This window comes from Vanessa tameamea, chromosome 27, assembly GCF_037043105.1.
Source record: "Vanessa tameamea isolate UH-Manoa-2023 chromosome 27, ilVanTame1 primary haplotype, whole genome shotgun sequence".
In the NCBI taxonomy this organism is placed as follows: Eukaryota; Metazoa; Arthropoda; class Insecta; order Lepidoptera; family Nymphalidae; genus Vanessa; species Vanessa tameamea.
This window is the reverse complement of record NC_087335.1, coordinates 6,764,078-6,790,000: the sequence shown is the minus strand read 5'-3', so window position 1 is coordinate 6,790,000 and position 25,923 is coordinate 6,764,078. Positions and strand designations below refer to the sequence as shown.

At 31.8% G+C, this 25,923-nt stretch overlaps 4 protein-coding genes and 1 non-coding gene across 5 annotated transcripts; 2 read left to right on the top strand and 3 right to left on the bottom strand.

The window, feature by feature from the left end:
• Positions 1 to 257: 257 nt before the first annotated feature.
• On the top strand, positions 258 to 329 carry Trnap-agg (transfer RNA proline (anticodon AGG)). Its single transcript has one exon. It is a non-coding gene; the product is annotated as a tRNA-Pro (tRNA).
• Positions 330 to 4,064: 3,735 nt separating this feature from the next.
• LOC113392102 (uncharacterized) lies at positions 4,065 to 5,650 on the bottom strand. Its single transcript, XM_026628379.2, has 2 exons — positions 5,485 to 5,650; positions 4,065 to 5,019 (listed from the first exon to the last, which is right to left on the bottom strand). The coding sequence occupies exon 2, from the start codon at positions 4,989 to 4,991 to the stop codon at positions 4,101 to 4,103; it is 891 nt and encodes a 296-aa protein (XP_026484164.1). The 5' UTR covers positions 4,992 to 5,019; positions 5,485 to 5,650; the 3' UTR covers positions 4,065 to 4,100.
• A 1,317-nt stretch (positions 5,651 to 6,967) lies between these two features.
• Positions 6,968 to 16,769, top strand: LOC113392024 (uncharacterized). The gene is made up of 2 exons (XM_026628226.2): positions 6,968 to 7,054; positions 15,754 to 16,769. The coding sequence occupies exon 2, from the start codon at positions 15,762 to 15,764 to the stop codon at positions 16,767 to 16,769; it is 1,008 nt and encodes a 335-aa protein (XP_026484011.1). The 5' UTR covers positions 6,968 to 7,054; positions 15,754 to 15,761.
• On the bottom strand, positions 7,287 to 9,231 carry LOC113392025 (uncharacterized). Its single transcript, XM_064219333.1, has 2 exons — positions 9,012 to 9,231; positions 7,287 to 8,151 (listed from the first exon to the last, which is right to left on the bottom strand). Exon 2 carries the CDS (start codon positions 8,141 to 8,143, stop codon positions 7,316 to 7,318), a length of 828 nt encoding a protein of 275 aa, XP_064075403.1. The 5' UTR covers positions 8,144 to 8,151; positions 9,012 to 9,231; the 3' UTR covers positions 7,287 to 7,315.
• Positions 16,770 to 16,943: 174 nt separating the features above from the next.
• On the bottom strand, positions 16,944 to 18,015 carry LOC135194196 (uncharacterized). Its single transcript, XM_064219339.1, has one exon. It carries the CDS (start codon positions 17,970 to 17,972, stop codon positions 16,959 to 16,961), a length of 1,014 nt encoding a protein of 337 aa, XP_064075409.1. The 5' UTR covers positions 17,973 to 18,015; the 3' UTR covers positions 16,944 to 16,958.
• Positions 18,016 to 25,923: the final 7,908 nt, after the last annotated feature.

The following is a 25,923-nucleotide window of genomic DNA, read 5'->3' as shown; positions in this document are numbered from 1 at the left end:
TCAATATTTGATAGCTTTTGACAAATTTTAGTGTTATCATAAATAAAAAAAAATATGGAAAGAAATATACCTAAACTTGTAATTTATTTTTATGTTTTCTGCAAATATTTGAAGATGATTTTACTCGAATTTCGTCACTTGAGTGAATTTTAGTGATATTAATTATGTTAGACGTCTTTGATGTTTTCAATACGATGAGATAATACAAGCTTGTGAATTGTAGAACTCTATGTAATATTTCGGAAACTAAGGCATCTGGCTCGTTGGTCTAGGGGTATGATTTTCGCTTAGGGTGCGAGAGGTCCCGGGTTCAAATCCCGGACGAGCCCAAACCATTTTTTGCAATTTATTCGCGTTAATTTGTTTTGTACATGTCATCTTAAATATTGCTTCTATATAAACAATATGAAGTTATATTTATGTAATCAGTATCAATTTGTTTATTTTAAGCAATAGTGAAAATAAACATACATATATTTATTGCACAGCAATTTTTTTTTTATTTCAGGTAAAGGAATTTACGGAAACAGGATATACATAAATTAATAAATATTTTACAAAGTTTAAATTTAAAGTATATAATATAATTTTATTTGATGCTTCGATCAATTAATTTGAAATTATTTTTTAGTAACGCCATCTAGTGTCACCATAAGAAAATACGTTAATAGTTACTGAGTACTCACATAGATGGCGCTGTAGCTCATAGCTGAAAAGCTAAGTAGTGATTAGTAAGATTGTAGAATATTTTGTTTCACTGTTGGCTTTTATAAATATCAAAATAGAAAAGATTTCATAAACGCAATTGGTTTTGGATTTTATCGATCATTTTTGTCTCATATTAGTATAGTATTAAATGTGTGTAGTAATTTTATATGTAGTAGAAAGTGTTTAGAGATTTTATGCATTTATGAACTTCTTCTTCTTAAATTTCTTGACAAAAAAATCTTTTAACTTTTTTACAAACCCGGGGTTTGAAGCCAGAAGCTTGAGAACAGTCTCACAAGCTAACTACTACAAAAGCCATAGCATATTTAACATAGAACAATATTTATGTACGTAATAATAGTAATAACATAACACGTGATTTGTTAATTTTGAAATTAGAATGCGAATGGTACCTTTATATTCTCCATGTTATGTAATGTTTACCACCAATAGATATTTTTGATGTTCCATATGAAATTGTAATTCTTCTGTGCTGAATAGAGAATTCGAATTGGACTGTCTTTAGGCGGCTCTCATTTTGATTATTTTATTTCTCGGTATAATTAAAAAAAAACTGTTGATGGACTTAGGCCTTTTTTGAAGTAGGCTTAGATTTTATTCCACCACGCTGCTCCTATCTAGCTTTCTATCGGTACATGCAAATTGCCTCACGATGTTTTCCTTCGAGCACGAGATGAATTACAAACACGATTTAAGATAAAAATTCATTGGTTGGTTTTTATACTTAACATATGAAATATTCAATTAATTTATAAAAAGTTTTACGCCGATTACATTATAAATGAATAATTTATTTATTCGTGCAAGTGATTCGTTTATTAAGAAATTGGCGTTCGCGTCATTCCATTCGCCGGTGAAATGTTTGTTTATGAAGTGTATATGTCGCAGGCACTCTGTTAAATTGACCATTCAATGTAACGCCTAGACACTTTCATAAAGTGCGCCGTTCCAACAGCGGACTGAATGACATCAGTTTTATGCATTGGGTCATTTGCTACAGAATCTTCTTAGTATTCTTATAAATTTGTTTGAAAAAACCGCCTCTGTTAACTCTCTTAACTCTTTGTGTGGAATTTTTGGTAAACAACCTTATCTTCAGGAGAATCCCTATTGTACAAATTGAAGTAGAATCGGTTGATTGGCGTTTTTTAGTAAAGTGGTTAAGTAATATATCATATGAGTAAAACTTTAAATTGCTTATGTCTAAATCTCGATGTCTTTGATTTGATATAGTAGTATATATAATATTTGACAGTACGCCAGGGGACTATGTTAGAGTAACGTCTATGCAGGGACTCTGTAGTAATAATCAGTAACTAATGTAAATAGCCGTATATAATCATAATGTAAATATGAGCCGAGATGGCCCAGTGGTTAGAACGTGTGCATCTTAACCGATGACTTCGGGCTCAACCCCAGGCAGGCACCACTGAATTTTCATGTGCTTAATTCGTGTTTATAATTCATCTCGTGCTCGGCGGAGGAAAACATCGTGAGGTACCTGCATGTGTCTAATTTCAACGAAATTCTGCCACAAGTGTATTCCTCCAATCCGCAAATAGTATCTAACTACACAAGACTAAGAACTCAATAATGACAATGATACAAGCGGCTTCTCATTTCATTGAATGGCCTATTTAACCAAGTGACTACGACATATACAAGCGAGGTCTCGGACAGACAACGCCTTTGTAAAGAATGCTCAATGCACTCTCATCAACATATTTAATTTATCGATTGTATTATGAAATAATTACTAAGCATAAATTTATAAAAATTGCAAACTAAGGGCTTATGTAATACAGGAAATAGCAGTATTATTCAGTTCGAACCGGATTTAAAATTCTATTGAATACACGCTCGTTATATACAATAACATGTAATTCACGCTCGTCACGTCAATAGCCTTAATATAAAACGTTATATAATCTATATATATATATAAACTAAATACCACTCACAGATTTATCACGAAATCTCAGAAACTATAAATAAATAAATATTGGACAACATCACATACATTACTCTGATCCCAATGTAAGTAGCTAAAGCACTCGTGTTATGGAAAATCAGAAGTAACGACGGTACCACAAACACCCAGACCCGAGGCAACATAGAAAACCAATGAATTTTTTCTACATTGACTCGGCCGGGAATCGAACCCGGGACCTCTGAGCGGCGTACCCATGAAAACCGGTGTACACACTACTCGACCACGGAGGTCGTCATTAAGAAACTATAACATCTACAAACTTGAAATTTGGCAGGTAGGTTCCTTATAGGGTGTAGATATCCGTGGATTTTACAAAACTACTCCCCTAAGGGGTTATCGGAGTTGGAAGCTTGAGTTTTATAAAGTCGCAGGTTCAGCTAGTAATATTATATTCTAAAATCTGCTCCGAAACGCACGACATCTTCTGGTATAAAAAGTCAAAATATAGCTATTTAATTTAAGTTTGCTTTTACAAGTACTTTTAAATCGTCATTTTAAAGAACTGTACTGAACGTAAAGCTGCCATCCATTCAGAAGGTAGGATGACATGAAACTCTTTTCAGTTAAAAACTATTATATATAACGAAGCTGTTGCCCGCGGCTTTGCTCGCGTGAAAGTTGAATATATTTACAGATTAACTTAAAATATTACGTTAATTTCAGACCTCTGTATACCACATTGGTGTGTATTTCACCCCTTTGGGTAGAATATCCATAAACGCTTAGATACGTATCTACTGATTTTTAATCAGTATTTCAAAAATTAAGTTTCATGTTTCTAACTTTAAAAATGATGGTTTTTAAAAACTTTCAACCACTATTTCAACACCTTACGGGAAGAATTTCCAAAATTCCTACCTTAGTGAGTGTCTATTCAATGAAACGATACTACTTACCAAATTTCATGGTCCTAACTTTAATAGTTTACGCTCGGCGATGATGAATCAGTCAGTCAGTCAGGACATGTTATTTTATAAGTATAGATAGATATCTTGCCTGGAAGTCAACAAGTATTAGCTCCACGTTTTTTTATCATCTATAGAATCATGTTTTGAATAATATGCCTTATTTATTAATGACTTTTTAAACAAATTTGAATTTATGAATCGGTAAAGTTAAATCTACGGAATTTTATTATAGAAACGGATACTTTACCCCGAGATAGATTTATTGACTTTGCGAAGTCGTTAACTAAGGTATATTGGTTTAGTAGATTTTCAGCAAGACATTACAAATAGTCTACTAAATAAGTTCCAAGAATATAAATATAATATCCGGACGAATATATAATACACGAAAATCAAACACTGAAGTTCATTCAAACATTTTTATTATTTTTTTACATTTATCAAAATTAATTTATTTAAAAATTCCCATATCAAATTCCGCTCATGAAATAGTCATCGGGTGGACAAGGATCGTTTGTATCGATGGGTCTATATCGATATATCTTACCTTTAGTACCGACAATAATGTTATTTCTATGATCAAACGCCATGCCGGTAATTTTGAATCCAAGCTGACCAATTTTAACTGGCAACACGCTAGCTGTTGACAACTTGAATAAGGAACCTTTCACAGCGACTATAGCTTCCTCGTTAACGTTGAGACGTAAGACATATTTCAATTGTCTAGTAAAACCCTTATACTGTATTGGTTCGTATAAATCATTTGAAAAAAAGTACAATTTGCCGTCAATGTATTCGTAAAACGCATTACCCTTTGAATCCAAAATGAAATTGTACGCTTTGGGTATTTTATCATATCTCTTTATAGCGGCTGAGCCGTTTATGAAACGAAATATTTCGTGATTCACGCCGGTTGTTATATACATTCGATTGTCGGTTTTGTCAATAAATATGCTTCGTATGTCATCGTCTCCTATTGGTCTCTCTGCTGTTATTTCTGAATGCGAATAATCGTAAGTGATTAATCCTTGATTTGTTCCGATATAAATGATATTGTTCACGCCATCTATACCCACGCATTGGCCGATAATATCATCAGAAACTGGCAGTTCCTTGATCCCTAAGGAACCGTGTTTCAAAAGATATATGCCTTTGGTATAATTTTTTTTATGCAGAACGAAAAATATGTGTTCTGTTCTCGGGTCTATGGCTATTCCCGTAGGGTAGCCGTCGATGGTGGCTATTAAATGTCGCTTGTAGTAATCGTTACCTATTTTCGTTCGTTCGCATTTATCTGTCGTAACGTTTGAAATGAAGACGATGAGTGATATTGAAGCAAGCACTTGCTTTATCCCGAACATTTTGATTTCATGTCAGTCGTGGATTTCTCTGTAAAATAAAATATAAATTTTAACAATTATATAGTTTATTTTTGATGTAATGAGTAGGCGGACCGGCAAATGAGCCAACTGATGTTAAGTGGTCCGCAGAATATCTGATGAGTAGGTGGTACCTACCCAGGCGGGTTTGCACAAAGTCCTACCACCAAGAAATGAAAGTAGAAAGTAATGTGAAAACCAGTTAATTCGACAGCTAAGCAAAGATATCCTCTTCTTTTAATGAGGGTATGAGATTATTCCACGATACTGGTAGTATGAATTAGGGAACTATAAGCAAAAACTAAACTTAAACACTTAAATATCTTTGTTCAGATTTTAAACCGTGACTTCTAAATAAATAGCTAGTTACCAACTTATATGATTCCAGTTTTATATGTCAATTTTACGAAATTGCTAATTATTTTACTAATAATTAATAAACACGTAAGGAAATATTAATTCCAAGTGCATTTACCTGACTAGTCAACGTGCACTTTCTTAAGATCAAATGTGTAATGAACTAAACCGATTGGAGTCTTTATAAAACATAGCTATTGTGTCAGGTGTCTGTCTGTTTGTAAACACGATCCGTTTAGCTTCGTATATATATATCCTGTTCAAAAACAGTTTAGTTTTGTTATTATTTCTATCTAATTTCATTGTTTGATCATAAAGGACATTTTAAGGTCAAACATGGTCCTATGGTCTAGAAGGATATTTTGTTATCTGAACATTAAGTATAAATGTTTTGAATGAAATTTGTTGAGACTCATTTTAGAAATAATAACTTTATTATTTGTCAATGATTATTTTTTTCGTATAACACAGCCTATTTTAAAAACAATTTGCTGTCCATGATCGTGTGTTGATTTAAAAGTCTTAAGAGATTGTACAATATGAAAGAGTTTAAGTATATTTATTTATAGGTGACAAAAATAGGTATAACATTACATCTTCACTTACTTCAGATATACGGTCTTTAAACAAAAAACTTAATTTTCAAGGTAATTCGATGTCAAAACGTGTTAGTATTTTGTATAGAGGTCACGTCGATACCCCTTATCCTTCTTGTTCTTTTATTTGTTCTATTTACGATTCGTAACTATATGAAGTCTAACGACAATTTTATTTTAATTAATAGTCAGGTGTACTGTCAAATGGGCCAGCTGATAGTAAGTGGTCATAATCTCCTTCTGATATTTGTGCTATAGGAAATAATAACCAACCTTTACATCCTTTGATTGAGAGGTGTGCCAGGAGGCTGATAGGAGACGACCCTTTGGTCGAGTTTAGTCCGTGTAGTTTCTTACGTCGCTTTAAATTTTCTATGGAATGCATTTCGGGAAATGTGTTCGGGAATTACATGAATTATTTCCGTGCGCCCTAAACCAAAGGCACGCCGTGGAAATTCCCCGCCTATGTACGAAGCGCTTCGAATTCACCTTTATCATTCTCACTGCTAAACAATGGAATATTTTGCCTGAGTCTGTATTTTCCGATAGGTACGTTGATGTCTTCAAATCTACAGTTAACAGGTATCTTCTAGGCAAACTTGCTACATCGTAGACCATGTCGATGCTTAACATCAGATAAGACAATAGTCAAATGGTCGCTTAGCATGGGTAAAAAAATAAAATACTGCTTGTTTTTACAGTGGCTCACTTACCCATCAAATTTAAAATCGATGGAATTTTGGGGGGAAAAATATCATTATTTATTAACGACCTATAATTTTGGATAGGTTTCGATCTGGTCTATCGTAGAACTGCACGAAATTATTAATATCGATAAATTATTACGAATGAATTTGTAAAAGATATAAAAGTTAGAGACTAGATACACCATAATCAGATCACACTGTATATATTATATTGACGTAATATAATATGATAATGTAATGATGTCATATCTAGTACTAGACTATAGAATTGTAAACCAAACAAAAGCCCTTCATGAAACTACAATAGTTTTAAATATCGAATCAAAATTAGTCTCAACTCAGCTCTTAAGTAACCTTGTCATTTTGCTTCAGTGATCAATTTAAGGTAATTTAATTTTACTATTTATTATTTAGGTATAGTTTTAATTATAAATATATATTATATATTTAGCGTTACACGTTAAACTATATAGATATTTTGAAGAAATATTAATTAAAAGATTGTTAACTCTCTTTAGTTTTTTATCTTAAAAATAATTCGCTTTTAAATAAAAGATATATATTTCTTAAAACTGTTCGGAAAGTTTGACGTAAATAAAAATAGGTCCTATAAAATTCTTAAAATATAATTTATTCAACAAACTCATCACTCGCAATCCATATCACTAAATTCATAAATAATACCACTCGTGGACAAATATAAATTATCACCGAAAAATACTATGCCCGATGGTATAAAATCTAAATTCATCAATTTCTTCGGGATCAATGAATCTGATTTCAACCAGTAAATTCCGTCGTTAGCAGCTAGTATCACTCTATTATTATCGTCAATAGTAATCGCTCTAGCTGAATTCTTGGGTATACCAACGAATTCAATTGGATCATGGAAATCTTTTAACAGTACTTTGACGTATTTCGAATCGCATTCGAAGAATATATTTTCATCAGCATCAACAGCAAGCATGAAGGCGCATGGCACGTTTTCTATTTTAGTCTTTTCGTTTTTCTTCAAATCTATAGCATAAACCAAGCTCTCTGGGAATAGAACAGCATATAGCATGTCACTATTAGCTGGTTTGAATAGCTGAGTTATGTCTTCATCTTTGAATGCAACGAAATTAGCTTTATCGGTTTTGTTTAGTACAGTTAAACCTTCATCGCTTGCGATGTATACTTTATCGGTTTTTACGTCAACAGCTGCTGCTTGACCATTAACATTGTCAATTTTGATTGGTTCACCATTCCTTAGGATATACTGATCCATTTTTGTTTGTACATTGTCATCTTGTAAAGTATCTATGTCTATTAGTGTGAAATGAAGATCCTTCGTGTTTGGGTTGATGACGAGATTGGTTGGTAGACCTTTTATCGTTAAAATTGATTGTTTGGAGTAACGGGTTCCGTCGTAGTTATAGGAACAGTTATCAGCGTAAGCAGATGTTATTGCGAGGATGATCAATAATGGCAACATTTTTATATCTGAAACAAAAAAAATAAAAAAATTGGTTTCTGTTTTTGAGATGAGTTTCGAAGTCATTTGTAAATATAGTTTAATTTTCGGTTTCTTTAAGAATACTAACTGGAAATTACTTCAATTTAGATTCTTATTATTATAGCTACTTTAATTATACAACTGATTATTAAAATAAGTTTTAAAATCTGGACCAAAAATTTTGAGTTACGTTTTTCTTCTCGAAACTGTCTCCATATTAAAAAAAAAATCTCGTCAGAATAGCATAGCATACTTATGTTTTGTTTATTTTCTATTGATAAGAATTCTCAGATAATTAATTGTTATCAAAAGTAATGTTTTGACCTTTTGCATATCACATTGACTTACAAATAAAAATGTCCGATTGTCTTCGTATAAATTGTTAATTATTATTTATAAATATTCTGTTTACTTCTTTTAAAACCATACTTTTTGCTTGAAACCTCTTTTTTTTTAAAAATATAAACTAAGAGACAATATATAATTCGGAATAAAATCCTATCGACTTCTGTTTGAGAATGAGATAGTTTTGATTTTGTGATTTAACCATCAATAATTAAATGAAATACATCTATATTTAATAAACAACTTTGAATATTAACACATAACTTTTGTTTATTATTGAATGAAACATTTTTTTTAAATATCTAACACAAAATAAATGCACTAGGACTTTTAATAAATTTCATTTTTAATTTACATCATAAAAGACAAACACAGACATACATAAATAAAAAAATGAATTCTTAATTCAAATTAAATGTAATAATATATTTAAAAAATATTATTTTCTATTTCGAACATAATTATATTTATTTAATAACAAGAAAAATACAGAATGACTTACTTTTTTTTTAACAAATTCCTTTACACCAAGACGTCACAACAAACACTGCTGTGTAACAAAAAAAAACTTTGTATTCTTAAACGCAGAGTTCATTAAACTTATATCAATGTAGGGCGAAAAGATTGCCGAATTCTAATTATTTATTTGAATTTTGTATCTATGTTTATAGTTGTTTAATTGTTTGTTCGTTTGTAAATGTTTTCGTACGGGCCATTGGTCGCTATATAAGTGATTTTATAGGAAGGAAGGAGTCTTATCGTGTGCGTGTGCATTGTTTCATTACGATATTATTAACGGTTGAATTTCGAATGATATAAATATAAATTGTAACAAACAGCGTCAGTGGAAAGGAATAAGAGCTGAAGCGACAAAATGGTGCTTTTGGGAAATGAGGTTTAAAGTTTTTACTTCATATTTTATCTTCCAAAAGTATGATATTGGCGCTTCAGCTTTTCTTTCGCTTCTATTGCTTTACTATAATGTTCCGTGCGCTCCTTCTGTCTCTTGTTTTGTAATCTAAGGCGTATACATACTCATCATATCCTCTATGCGTCTTCAATCATGGAATCTAAGACTTTATAAATATATAAATAGGTTTTTACGTAATATAGTTGTCTTGCGGTAGGGTATAATTATAATAAATGTGTAATACCTACCTGTACGGGACAGTTGACATCCTCCTGCCCTTATCCCAATTTTATTTGGAGTCGGCGCAGCATGTCTTCGTCTTCCATACTTCTCTGTCTGACGTCATCTCACAAGTAACATTATTTCTAGCCGTATCGTCTTTCACACGGGTTACTACACTCTAGTCGGTATAATCTTAGACATAAAAAAAATAAAGGTCGCCAACGCAGCTGCAAGCAAGCGGTAGTTATTTTCCATCAGATGAGCCCATTTGACAACTATTTCATAAATAAAAATTATGTTGGTATATCTGATCGATATTAATACACATTAACAAAAAAGTTGGCACAAATATGTAATTTTTTAACGAACGTGTGTGGCAATTCTTACCTTGTTTAGGTCAGGTTGGGTACTCGGGCGTTTCATCACAGATAGATTCAACTACCTGTTCATTCCGTTTTGTCATGGAAGATCCATTTTGTCTTGAAGGATGCTGTTTTTAAGTAAAAGTATTTTATATTCATGTTGATGCTGCTTGTCATAAGATGGCGGTGTATGTAAAAAAAGTATGTATGTTGAGTTTTTGTTGGTTTTTTATTGGTAACATCTACATTTCGAACTCGTTTTAAATTTATATTATTATGTAAGACAACGTTGTAAAGGTTCTTGCAAAAGCCAAGTTGATTGTTAAAAATTGTAGTTTGGTTAAAAAGCATGGAGTTAGAGTTACATTTATCATAATAATTTTATTCTTTAATTATTAATCATTATTATTTTATTTTAATTAATTATTTGCATGCAATTAAAAACTATTTTTAATTACGCAGAAGAAGTAGATCCACTCGCGTCTAAGTACTCCCGCCCTTTTTTTTTTTCGTTTTATACAGACCCTTACCTTATTTTTCTCGTGTAAAGCCGAGATCGATAGCTAGTTATAAATAAAATGGACATATGCTCTGATATACTTGTGTTATATAACGCAAGGACTTGTGGTTTCATTGCGGTTTCCTATCAACTGATAGTGTGTTTTGTAACAATATTAAAAGATTCAATTATCATCAAACTGCCCTAGTTCAGAAGCCAGTTATCTACTTTTTTTTTCAGAATACAGTATGGCAACACTTTAGACCCTAGTACAAAAGTTACTCTTGCTTTACTTTATTTAAAATATATTTTAATACATTAACACATTTGAGCATGTTTTATTGAATTTAGCAACAATCCCGAGCCTTGTTTCGCATTCTTGTGCAGTATTCACACGGGGACATAATTTTACCATATAATGTAGATATGTTCCAACTTACAAAAACATTAAAGTCTAAGAAAAACATTTTGACGAAATAAATAAAATAAAAACTGTTTTCTCTTTTAAATCTTAGTAACGTAAAACGTGTGGTTTGGATCACTTTTGTACAATACGGTCCAATTTATGTCGAAACACATGGATACGAAGTATTGCTGTTCGGCGTTACAGTAACTTGTGAGTGGGTGGTATTATACTTGCACATATAAAAAATAATAAAAGCTACTACTACTAGTGGAAATCACTTTTACCATATCAAATTCTAAAAAGTATCAATTGAACTATACACGAAAACACTGCTTGATCTTTGAATGTTGAAGGAGTTGAAGGGGGTCGAAGATAAATTTCAAGATCTTTTACGTAGTCTAAATAGTCCCCTGTTATTAGTAGTATTCGCGCATACTGGACTTCAGGAGCAGTACCAAGTTTCCGGGATGCTTAGAAACAGAACACAATATCTGTTTAATGACTGACCTATAATCGAAAACAGCTCTTTTATACAGGTGGGCCAAATTTTTTGCAAATAGCAACACTTGATTTCTCAAAAACAATGACAGTTACGGGCCCGCGGGTGGCGGTAAATTGTGCACCACTTAATGCAATTTTAGTCACAATGGAGCGCTTCACGGGACAACAGCGTGCTTTTTGTGAAAAACAATTTTACAAAAATAACGATTCCTACGTTACTGTAGGACGCCTCTTTAGAGTCGAATACGGATTACAACGTGCAAGTGAGTGTCCAAGTGTTAAATTAATTAAAGCTTGGGTCAAGAAGTTCAAGCAAACGGGATCGACAAAGAATATCAAACAAATTGGGCGGCCACGTTTAATAAGAAGTGAAGAGAACATTCGGGAGGTTGAAATTTCTGTAAGGGACGATCCAGAATCAGCTACGCGTAAGTGGTCGGCGGCTCTGGCAATACCAAGAACTAGTCTGCGGCGAATTTTGCATTTGGACCTTAAATTACACCCATATAAGCTTCAAATTGTACAGGAGATGAAACCAAACAATTACATTCAACGTAAATTATTGGCTGACACTATACTGGAGCGATTCTCTAGCCTTGAGAATGTATTGTTTACGGTCGAGGCACATTTTCACATCAATGGTCACGTAAATAAACACAATTGTCGATATTAGAGCATGGGAAAACCTCGTCTTAAACACCAAAAGCCTCTTCATTTACCTAAAACGACAGTATGGGCTGCCATATCAGCAAAAGGCATAATCGGTCCATATTTCTTTGAAGATAATCAAGGAAATAACGTAACTGTAAACTCATGGCCCACCCTGTATTATAGTTTCACGATCTCTCAACTCGATCACGGAGGTTGATAAATCATATATCTTTATTCAATATAGAAGTATCACACTTATTGATTTTCAAGACAAAAATTCTAACGCCGGTTCGGAAAGAAACACCTCAGACCTGAGAACCGTAGTACCGTAGAGAAGTACCGACGATAGAAACTCAGGAGGTTTTTTATAAATTGTATTTACAATATTTTTCATATTTCTATTTGAAACGGCCTGGATGGCGATTGTTTCATTCCCACGGCGTGTTATCATGTACGAAGTCGTTAGTTTTATAATAACGTTTAACACACAAACTTGCTTTAACGATTTTATTTGGATTTTGCATTTCAATAATTTTTAACATTTTCTTGGATCCTGCTGTAAAAGCATATCGTTTGGGTAACATTCGTAATTTGCTTATGCTTATTTCTAATACTAATATTATGTATGTATTTTTACGAACATACGTCACATTATCAAGTATAATATGTATATTGAGAAGTGACAGCCAATATTAAAATCTCTATTAATTCGTTTCTTATAGAAACTTTGGGCCCAGTAAACTATTATTAACAGAGTCGTCTTAAGCTATGCTGGGACTCTTGGGCACACATGAATTTGGGGCCTTTATTATATTTACTAAAATTAAATATCTACGACAATGACATTGAAACCATTTATTTTTAAATTTAAAAATTCGTTTACCATGTAGAAATAATTTGCTTATTTAAGGCTTTAAGGAAGTTTCAAATAAACGGTGCGGTAATTGTCGTAAATTCTTAGGGATCTGATTGGTTGTGCAATCTTAGGGTCACAGTATGCTGTGCAGAGAATATCTATTTCTATCATGAAGAGCACTTGCATAGCTTTCAAGTTTTTAATCGACTATCGACATTAGCCTTTTGATAAAGACGGTAGTTATTTCACAGCGGTTTAGTTTAGTTCAGTGTGAGAAATTGTTGGTTCTTCGGGGCCCGCTCAGGATGGGGGCCGTGGGCACGTGCTCCGTGTGGCCTTATTGTGATGACGGTTATGATTATTAAAGCATCTCAGTCGAGTAAAAGAATACAATGAAAACGGTCAACGCGAATATCGTTCACGGTTAACTGCGAATAGCGTGTTTAACGTTGTATAATTTATGATTACGTTATATAATACACGCTTTTATTTCATACGAATGTCTTGTGTGGATAAGTGAAATTTCGTGTAAAAACTAATGTATTACGAGCGCTGTTCAACGGCTGAAATTAATATTAAAGAGATCTAAGATATGTATCAAACGATAGAACTGATTACCAATATAAGCGAGCGCAATTTTTTTTTCAAGTAATTCGCTAGACAGCATTCACCTATTCGGAATGTAGATTCTACCGAGAAGAACCCCCAAGAACTCAGTAGTTAGTCTTTTTCAACATCTAAAAATACAGTCATGTTAGTTAAATACAATAATATATGTATGTTATGTCTCCTGCCTGGAAGTCAAAAAGCATTAAATCCACGCTTTTTTTAATCATCTATATAATCTTGTATCGAATAGTATGCTTTCTTTGCCAATGTATTTTTTAAAAATGATTTGAATTTATGAAACGGCAAAGTTAAATACAATATCAAGTATTGCTGTTTGGCGGCTGTAGTTGACTTTTCATCCTTAAAACCGCAACACAAAAGTGACTGATTAATATATCTACAGTAATGATACAAATTTATTTCAATTAATTTTGTCCATTTTAATTCTACTTTCCAAGTTCCGATTCCAATTTCGCTGCCTTACCAGACGCCATTTTTCCAAGAATACCTAATAAAAATACCATAGGTAATTAAGTCTTACCTACCAATGTTAATCTGTCAAATGAACTATGAGAAATTATGTAGAAGCAAATTGAAGTTTTATATTTGATTTTTAGTCAAACTTCTATCAACATTGATATTGGCTGGCTGTGTATACCCTGTACAAGATTGCTTGATCTTTTTGACAGATGTAATTTTTCTGATCGACATAACTTTGCAATGACGAACATATTATTTTCTTAATTTAATGATTTTAAAAAATGTAAAATTATTAAAAAATATATATATAATATAAAAGTTCTTAAAGATTCAAGCGTTATACGAAAATTTTAAGACTTTTTCTATTATATATTATTGTTTGAAAGTAAAATTTATATAGAAACACTGAAAATAATAGACGATTGTACAATGTTACATCGGTCGTTATATTTTCTGTTTCTCATTACTAGCCCGTCTGTCAAAAAGATCAAGCTAACTTGAACAGGGTACAGAAATTATAGCCAATTGAAGTTTTGTATATTGACTTTTAGTCACTTCTATCAACATTGATATTTGATGACTGACTAAATAGTCTAGTCTTTTACATCGCGCTGACGTTTTGTATAAAGGATTTAAAGATAAACAATTCATTTTATTGGATGGAAGATTAATTAATTCAGTAAATAATGTGATCAGTACGATAGTACTGTTTTGACATTGACGATCAGTACTATAACTGAATTTGAATTTATTTTTTGTCCTTTTTTATTGTGTAATAACACAGGTTATAAATTTTATGAAAAATATAAGGACACCAAATTTGGGGACATCGAGATCTAGAGTTTTATGCCTCACGCTCTACTACTACACTACTTAAGAAAAAAAAACGTCGTCCATGATTTGTACAAGGGCCTCGGAAAGGTCAAAGATGGTCCTGAAACCACCCAATATGACCTTGGTTAAATATAAAACGGTGCCCAATGCATGCATCCAGGCCGGGGCGCTTAGATGGTTAATGCCAGCCCTGCTAAAATATTATATCAGACATAGTATATATTTATATACATTGGACTACCTCAGTTCTTTAGGATAATGACGTTTCACACAGTACAACAATCATGTAGATGAAGCTCGGTTAATATTTAAGAAATGATTTACTTTTAAAATTTATTACAGTATCAGAGATCATCAAACATTTAACTATCTGTTATTTGTAGCCATCTGATTATCTCGTAGAATTAACCGAAGATCTTAATTAAAACGAATTCCTATGTTTTCTTATACAATTTTGTAATAACTATAATTATAAGTCGACGCCCAATGAAAAATAAAATCCAGATGATCTGTTCATGTTGCCAGATTAAAAACATGATAATTAAAACGTCCAGAAGTGAAACACATTAAAAAAAACCCTAACAAAAAACAACCCAGTTAACCTTGCAAATCCAAATAACACACAACAAACGCTTATCAAATTACAAATAGTTCCAATCGACCGTACTGACCTAGCCCAAAAAGTAAATTTAATGATGGTTTAATTCACATTAGCGCGCTTTTTTTTCACTAGGCTAGCCAATTGTCTGGATAAAGGAAACTCCTAAATATGTTATAATATGATTAATATAGACAGACAAGTGACAGATACTCGTCTGTTTTATAAATAGATAAATAATAATTCGTATATTTAGTATCAAGTATTAAATTATAATGAGTGTTACAAAAATAATCTTACTTTTATCACATTTCAGGTTCGCAAATGGATACTTTTGATACATATCACGTATTTTTGATAACTTCCATTCTACATTTTGGCTGCTCGACACCTTTGAGTATAAAAGATAATCTGGTGCCTACAGTGTTTAGATCCGAACAAGTTATATTTTCATCTAGTTACAATATAACTAGACTCTTAGTACCATCAGATGGCAGTACATATTTTCTAGACGACGTTTCAGATCTACCATCTGTATTTTTTACAATAAACGATTCTAGACTAGACGGTGGCAGTTGTATATATGTCTTGGAAGATTTAGCTGCATATGAAATACTCGAAGGAGGAAGAGACTCAACTTCCGATTATAGTGAAGACAAATCAGTTTATTTCGGTGGTAAAGATGGCGTGTATAAATATGATTCTGAGAGTTTATCAGCTAAGAAATTCGGACGGTTTCACGATGACATCATTCAAATTCAAAAAGCAAATGGAAGTGATGTTATATTCTTTTTAACGTCAAACAATAAACTATTCAAATTGGAACAGAATGGTACAATTAGAACAAAAATAGAAGCGGTTACTTGCGCTCTAGAATTTGTTTTAGATACATCAAATAACATATATTTCATAGCTTGCGTAGATGGATTACCACGTATAATTAAAACTGATGGAAACTTAGTTACTTATATATCCAGTATAACAGAAGATATCCAAGAAATTCATCTGTTACGACCGGCTTTCATAATGGTAGAATGTGTACCATTCTTCGGCGATGGAAATTTATATGTGTTGTACGTTAATGGAACAAGTGAGAGAAAAGACTTTTATTTGAACAGAAGAATATCAGCATATAGTATTGATGCAGCTTTGTACCTGGTTGCGGCCTTAGACGGAAAAATATACGAGTATAATGTTATGGAAGCTATGTTGAAATCAATGTTCGGTTTTACTTCGAATTGGTCAACAGATCTTAGTAAAATTGTAATGTCCATCATAGAAACCACTAAGGATAGTATTTATAAGGATTGGAATTCGGTTTTTGATCATTAGAATAAACTATAATAATATTAATTTATATTTAAGTAAATATGTCAGTAGTTTTAAGATGTTTTTTTTTTCGGGAATAGTTCTTAATAATAATGTAAATAAAAACGCACGTAATGCATTATATTTAATATTTTTTTTATTTCATATATTTCAATGACAAGTGTATCAATTAGTTATCACAATTTAGACACATTAATGGTTATTTGTACTCTTCGTTGAGAGTGATTGAATATAATCTAGGCTTTTGTTCAAGTAACTCTTCAATTCTTCTAACATTGAACCCATAGTTATAGAAATGATTTTGTATTCATAAATATTCTTATCATAAGCATAGTACTGGAGCAACGTTGCTTCTGGGGCATAGGCTGAAGGCTTAGCGTCAGGTTTAAATTCAAATGTATGCTGTTGACTTTTACCATTAGCATAGATAATATAAACGATGTTGTCGACAATAAAAGGGACTCCATTTTCCATTATGAAAGGTGGCTTGATAAGCGTTACACTGCTTGGATTTTCTGGAAGTCCTTCTATTTTCTTAATACCATCAGCTGTGCGGACATACGCTTGCTTATCATCCGAGTAAAAGTAAATGTTATTAGAAGAATCGAGGACAATTTGTTTTGCGTTAACCACGTCATCTAATTTCTCTTTTGTCGTTCCACCGTTTGATACTTTGAACAATTCATGATTCTCTGTCAGTATATAGATTACATCACCAGTTTTTTCTTTGGCAATACCTATAATACTTTCATCGACAGTACCATATTTGTCAGCAGAATTATTGTCTTTATTGTAAACATAAATTCCGTCTTTAGCCCCGAAGAAGACTAATTTGCTGTCATCGTAGGATGCAGCCGCGTCTCTACCATGATCCAAGAGCTTAGTTGCCTTTTCATCTTTAAGTACATACAGACCTTGATCTACTCGATCACCATTAGAATTAATATCAGCTTCTACAAAAAATACAAATATTTCTCTTTCGGTTTCTTCCGAACTAGACTCTGATGATCCGTCTGCATTGAGGTTAAGGCTATTTATGGGCACAAGTAAATTAACGATTTCATGTTCGGCCTTGTATTTGATGAATTCTTTCGGGAACATGCTCTTGGTAATCAATATTTTTTCATCATCTTTATCAATAGATGTAGGAGCGCCAAATACGACACCGAGAAGCGATAAAACCGTGATACTCTTTATAATCTTCATTGTGATATCTGTAAATAAAAACAAAGTATGTTTATCTCATTGACCTGTATATTATTTTTTTCCGTTTTATATATTTTATGATTTTAATAACAACAATTGCCATTTTGTTTTGTTTTTACTTAAGTAATAATTATGATAATTTTGTGAATATAAAAATTATGATGAAATGTGTTTTGATTTTCTAACATATCAAGTATATATTATTAATTGTTTATTATACTTTTTTAAATAATATTTACTATCATTACTCTTATAACTAATTGAATATACCGGATGTTAAAGGACTTAAATATAAATCAACATCTTTGTGTCCAAATATCTACTAGTATTATAAATACACAAAATCACGTTGGACGGTTTTGAATGCAGTTTAGGATAAATATAAAACTTAACGTGACATAATATAATATTAGTATTGCCATAAAAAAATCTATAGCAAAAGTACGGAATAAATTTATTTACTGTGCGTCTGTAATAATACTGGTTCATTCACATTTCTGTTTAGCACAGAATAACTTTATTCAAAACGAATATAAGGACTCAAAGATATATAATTTAATTAAATAAACCATTTTTAAAATATAATATGTCTGGATCAGAGATAGAATCATTACATAGTATAAAACAAAGTCGATTCCGGCCGTCTGTACGCTAAGATATTTTGGACAACGCAACAGATTTTAAGACAGATTGATTTAAGAGGAAGGTTAATAATAATTAAAATACATTCATGTTTCAATTTCAACTTAGACGGAAAAAATCTAGTAATTTTCTTTTCATCTTTGTTCTTCAATCTTAAGTTAAGACCCTCATTGAAGCCGCGTGAAGCCTGGACGAGTAGCTAGTATAAAACATATAGTACCTATTTGTGTTCGAAGAAGCGGTTAAGTTAAATATGACACTGATATTATTAACACAATAAGTATTTAAAATGAAACTATGCTTATACAAATAAATGAAATTACTACACCTTATAAAAAAAGTATCTCTGTCTATCCATCTGAACGCGATAAACTTAAAAATCACCGAACGCATTTTTATACGGTTTTCATCGATGACTTTGACTTCAGAAGTTTTTACGTAGCTTCCCAAACGCTGCCCACCTGGATTCGACAATTTTCCTCTTTCTCAAAGTTGGACCTGCATAGTTAAATGGTCTGCCCTAGGGAAATATAGTCGTCTACTACTTCGAGTGCAGACTCTCATGCCATTACTTGAGTGGGTGCAACATGGACATTCGACATAATTTTCGTCCTATTTATGTTCATTTTTAGATCTACTTGTTGGGAGTCTATGTGCTGAGGTCATTTAACATAGTGCCAAGGTATTTTATGTTCTCAGTTCTCATCGGTATGATTGTTGAAGATGTCTGAAAAAAATATGCCGACAGAGCGAAATCATAAATCAGCGAGTATTATTTGTTTTATGTACCCTTATTATAAGAAGTCGGGGCGGATAGCCTGTACTAAATATAATATAACTTAAAAAAAATTTGTTTGGACGCTACACCTCAGTTAAAACCATATAAGATAATAATGATATACTATACTATACTCTAATCCAATGGGAATAGAAGAAAAGATAAATAAACAACTTTGACCTTGAATTGACATGACATTTTAGTTACACTAGTGAGGAGAAAATTATTGAGGGAATGGGTAAAGAATGCTAAGGAACGATATATTATATTGGGTTTACGTAATTTTTTAAATACATTTTATATAAATTGCAAGAAAGGTACATATTCAAATTTTTAGATAGCAGCATTTTTAGGCTTAAATAAAAATTAGGTCGTTAGTTTTGATTTGGATCGTGGTATTTCGCAAATAGCCTTATTAACTTATAAAGAGGTAGTTATTTTCAGTGATAAGTCATGGAAACACACTCACAATTTCATTTATATGAATAGATTTTTATTCCATCATTAATAAAAAGAAACATTGTATGTTTCAATAATGAAGTGGCATTTTCAAGACACATGACGTATTGTATAATACTAAGGTTTTGAATAAATAAAATTTTATATATCTTTCAAAGAAACTCTTACTGTATCTTATATCTAAAACGACTTTGACCTTGAAATACATTTCTTAGCATTAAATTTTTTGAAAAAAAAAAATGTAATTAAAATAACATCTTATCTTAATCTTCAAACCGGAAAAGTAATGTTCAATCAGCGTAGGCCGTGTTGATGGCAAATCAAAAGTCAGTAGGCAAAAGCAAAAGGTCGTAAATACTAAATCGGTTACAATTACAGTTCGTATAAACAAAGCCAGGTCGTAAGAAAAAAACTTTTGATAATTCCGGATAATATCTTACTTTTGGATTATTTTTAAAACTATAAATTAAGTGTTGCTTTGCATAAAACTGATCTAAGTATATTTTAAGATTTTTTTATTTCTGTAAAATTAATTAATTCTTTTAAATTTTTTGTCTATACCTTACTACATAAAATAATAACATTTTTATCGAACAATATGTAACTTTCTATATTATATATTATATTTCTATATTATATTATAATCCATATTATAACCAATTAAATAAATATATATTAAAAAAAAAATCTAAACTGTATGTTAAAACTAAAATAATATATTTTTTATCTGTATAAATTTGTATAAATTTATTCATTCTCCATTCGTTTAGCGAACATCCTTAGTGAGGCCTCCATTTTAATTGTTCGTTCATCGAAAAATGGCGTATTGAATGTCGGCAAAACTGTTTTCGTTACTTTGAAAGTCAAATTTAAGTGGATTTACGTAGTTAAGTGAAATATTGTTATATTAAAAATTAAGATAAATATATATATATATTATATATCAAGAACTGTTTGTAGTAAATCATAAAGCGGACTTATCAACAAAACACTCGTGATATTGAAAAGTACGGTTTGTTTTGGTTCTTTCCCATTCCCATTGGAATAGAGTATATCTATTATTTATTAATTAAGCTGAATTGTTACTCTTAAGAATATAAGCTCTACTTTTTTTTATCATCAGTAAATTAAACCTTGCCCGAAATACATCCTGTAATGATTCATATGGTTGTAAACTTAGTTATAAGACTGTTATTACTGATTATCGTATTTTCTATCAAAATTATTATCATACTGCGAGCATTATGTCAGAAAAGCAAATTAAATTAAAAGTAATTTAAATTTATTCATTTATCCAATACCATTATACTATGCGCGGGTTTGGCTCGAATGTTTAAATTGGATACGAAATAAGACCGTATAATGTACGTTTATTGCACGCCTCAAACCGCGTAAGCGTATGGGAGTATTCTTTTCAAGCTCCGTTACCGCCTAATCTACTGTGACATCTACCATATAATGGCTAATTAATTTTCTTATACATTAATAACGTAAGCCGATTTTTGTTCCAGTGATTATGGGACGATAGCTGCAGATAAAAAATCGGCTATGGTCTCATTTTGAAGAGATCCAGCCGTAGAGATGTGCAGAAAATTAAAGAGGAATATTGTGTGTAATTTACTAAATTGTTACGATTTAACAAATACTTAATTTTCAACAGAAGTATTATTAATAATTTAAATCAGAGGCCCAGTCTTAAAAGGGCTGACATCAATAACTCCCCCCTTCTTTGGTTAATCATATGCCATTTTTTCATAATATTTTCGGCATAGGAAACGTACCGTTTTAGCACCAACAAATGTATTATCTTATAAATGATTTGATGATATATTATTTGAAAAACAATTTAATTCAAAAATGGTCATTGGTTCTTTAGCAGAAGGCAACAAACAAATTTTTTCACACTTACCCGGTGAAGTGTTCCGAATAACTGACACAATTAATTACGCTGTCCTGTATTATATACTAGCGCCAAATCGACTAACGAATTGTCTCTTTATCGCAATCGAAATATAATCGTTGCCGTTTAGTTTTCCTACCCTAATACAACGATACTGTTGCGGTTGGTCGAAGTTAAGTGCGCTTCCGATTGCCGCTTCTCAGTATTTGACATTTTTTAAGCTTGTGTGCGTGTAACTGCGTATACGTGTATAAGCACAACTACTAGAGTCAACCCAGTCGATATTATCGTGATATAATTATATTATTTATTAAGTATATATTTTCTTTGGGTTTTATTATCAATTGTATAGAAATTAAAATAACATACGAATCATGATAAATTATTGAAATAGCAATAATATATTGGATATACTCACGGTTAATATATAAAAAAAAAATAAAAACTTTGATTGAAATATTAAAATCGACTGTAACGGTAAATTTTACGGTGCTGACGATTTCTTGAGGAATTTTATTATAAAAATTTTGCAGTCAAACTTGTAGTCCAATTGTTGTATTATACGAATATTCATTATCTAATTCGTCGGAGCAAACATACGAGCCAATGTTGAAAATATATTTATCTTTGTGGATTCTCTTTCAGAAGTAAAATTTGTATCATAAGAAAATTTATCTGCTTCTGGATCCATTGTAATCCCAAACTTTTCACAAACCCCGGTCCATCCGTAGGAAAAACCAGACGAGTTTCCTCAAAACTAATTGCAATAGCTTCTAACAAACACCTACTGTTGGAATACCATTTCCACAATTCAAAATCGACAACAGCGCGATTTTTAAGACATTTTCTGCCTCGCACAACCACTCTGTGGAACCAGCTTTCGCCGGCGGTTTGTCCGAATCGATACGACTTGGGAACCTTCAAGAAAAGAGCGTACTCTTTCCTGAAAGACCGGCAACGCACCTGCAAGCCCCCCAGTGGTGCAGATGTCCATGGGCGGTGGTAGTCACTTTCCATCAGGTGAGCCTACTGCCCGTTTGCCCCTCTAACATAAAAAAAAAAATAAAATCAAATTCGCCAGAAGCTATAAAGTAAAAAAATAAATAAATAGTAGTATTTATTGCGAAGTACATTAGCCACATTTGATGACCTTCGTGGTCGAGTAATGTGTACACCGGTTTTCATGGGTACGCCACTCCGAAGTCCCGGGTTCGATTTCCGGCCGAGTCGATGTAGAAAAAGTTTGTGGTACTGTCGTTATTTCTGATTTTCCTTAACACAAGTGCTTTAGCTACTTACATTGGGATCAGAGTAATGTATGTGATGTTGTCCAATATTTAATTATAGTATATTATATTATTTCCATGGACAACTAACCTCACTGGCTAGGCCAGGCATAGGCCTGGTCTTGAGTGAAACTGTCTTAAGTCTCTTTAATCATTTCGTGCTTAGCAGAATAGAATATTATTGTTGTATTATATTGTTGCTTAATTTGGTCACCGTGTCAAAAATTGCACATTAATAGAAATTGAGAATATACAAAAAGAGTTTCTTCGTCAACTATAATATAGATTTACAATAAAATCAAAGTCTTATAATGAAAGATGCAATCTGTTTAATATACAGTCTGGAGAATAGACGAAAAATATTGTCAATTAAATTTTTATTTAACAATAATTTTACTGCCCCGGAACTTTTATCAAAATTTTATTTAAACGTCCCTCACATTAATTCCCGTAATATGAGTCATTTCTTTTATACCAGATTATATAGAACGCAAGTAGGAAAAAATTCCATCATATCGAGATTATCATTGTTGTACATCACCATCAGTATTCAAATAAAAGATTTAGACATATGTTACGATAGTCGCCCTCAGTTCAATCGAAAAATAAAGAATTTTATTTGTGCTTAATTGTAATTATACACACATATTCTTGTTGTTCACGTATTTCCACCAACGTCCTTTGTGGTCATTTTATTTCGATTGCTTTGAAATAAGTTCCTAAATGTTATACATTTTTGGAAAGCTAAGAAAACGGTTATGTTTTTAAAATAATCTGCAGGACAAGTTTCCTTACGATTTTTTTAGTTTTTAAGGCATTCTTTGGAAAAAAAATCCAAAAAACATTGAAGTAATATCTTTTTCCGTCTCGCATTTTTAAATTTGGACGGATAATTACTATTTTTATATTGACAAATAACCAGTGTTTAATCGTTTTTACAAACCAAAAATAAAAAATAGATTTTAATTGATACTCTTTTTAAATAATTTTTTTAAGTTGCATTTTTGACTTATTTTGAAAAAATCTAAAAAACGTGATTACTTAAAAATGGTTAACTTTTGCACAATGCATATGGGGGTTGAAATTATCGCAAATAGTCACCCCTATTACCTCTTAACGGAAAACGTCGAAATACCAAGAATCCTGTAAATACATAAACATTTTGCGATGCTATCGCATGTAAATCATAACAAATTCTTAAAACTTATATCGATTAGACAATAATTTTAATCAAAATTTGGGTGACCGGAAAAAGTCATTACATAGTATAAAAAGTCGCTTACACTTACTGACAGACAGACAGCGGGTCTGTCTGTCCATACACATATTTAGATCTTTAAAATTACACAAGGGATTTTGATGCGGTTTTTTTTAGATAGATTGATTCAAGAGAAAGGTTTATATGTATAATACATGCACAATATAGTAGAGAAATACAGATAATAATTTTAGATGTTTCTAAAGTGATGTAATTTTTTTGCGCTTACATTGCAAACGCTGGCTGAACCCTACGAGATAGATCAAAATAATGTACTACAGTATTGTACCCCATTAAGTCTATAAAAAAATCTGCGATACCATGTCTATCTCTTAGGGATAACCCACAATAAGCATTTTTATCCTTTACTTTTTACGAGAAATAATGGCTTATTTTCGAAGCGATTATAAGCAATACAGCATTAATCCTTATCCCAATTAAGTTAGGTTAATATAGATCAATATGGATTTTTACAGCATGTAATTTAAATGAATATTTTTGAAGATATTACATATTTAAAACGCAGAGACATAGCGGTTTGTATTGTCTAATGACTGAAAAACTATGAACGTTGCATTGCACCCATGTGAAGCCGGGGCGGGTCGCTAGTATACATATAAATACATATATTGGAGTTAGTTGTTCTCATAATGGTCAATCAATAACTCTTTCAAATATTAAATATAATTTCATTTTGCTCGACCTTTATTGTCATTAGTAACATCAATAAAAACTTACCGGATTTCGATTTTTTTTCTGTCTTAGTAAAAAAAATAATAGTCGGTTATTCTGAACGTGTTTGAAACACGTTTTTCGTTCTTAGTTCTCTTATTAGAATTGTAACAAACTTAAATCTCTTTGGATCAACATTATCCAAAACGATTACTATCAGAGCATTGACTGATTGACTTGTTGGTAGGGTAGGGCTTTATGCAAACCCGTCTGGGTAGCCACCACTGGACCAATAATAACCCACTCATCAGATATTCTGCCGCCAAACAGCAATACTTGGTATTGTTGTGTTATGGTTTAAAGAGTGAGTGAGCCAGTGTAACTACAGGCACAAGGGACATAACATCTTAATTTCTAAGGTTGGTGGCGCATTGCCAAAGTAAGGGGTGGTTAATATTTCTAACAGCAACAATGACTATGGGCGGTGGTGACCACTTAACAGGTGGCCCATTTGCCGGTCCGCCAAACTATTACGTAAAAAAATGACATTTGAATATGACGGCGTAGGATTCGCTTCTACAATTCGATTAATATCAATCAGTCAAAATATTGTTTAATTTTTTAACGATATGATATTTACAGATACAGAACTAGTTACTTGCAACGACTATGAATAGTTTTAAAAACATTTGTGTTTAAATGTTTTAATTGTGATCAAAGTATGGGCGAAGCATAATTTTTACAAGATTTTATTAACCTTGCATGTAAGTACATATGTACGGATGAAATCTCGCAACCGATTGAGTTGATTTTTATATACACGTTCAATGCATGGTTATGTCTGATGACATTCTAAATCAAACATGGCGGCATACCCAAAATGGCGGACCAATTATTTTTAATGCACTCCTACAATATGAGTATAAAAAAAAAGACATGTTAAGAATAACTCGAAA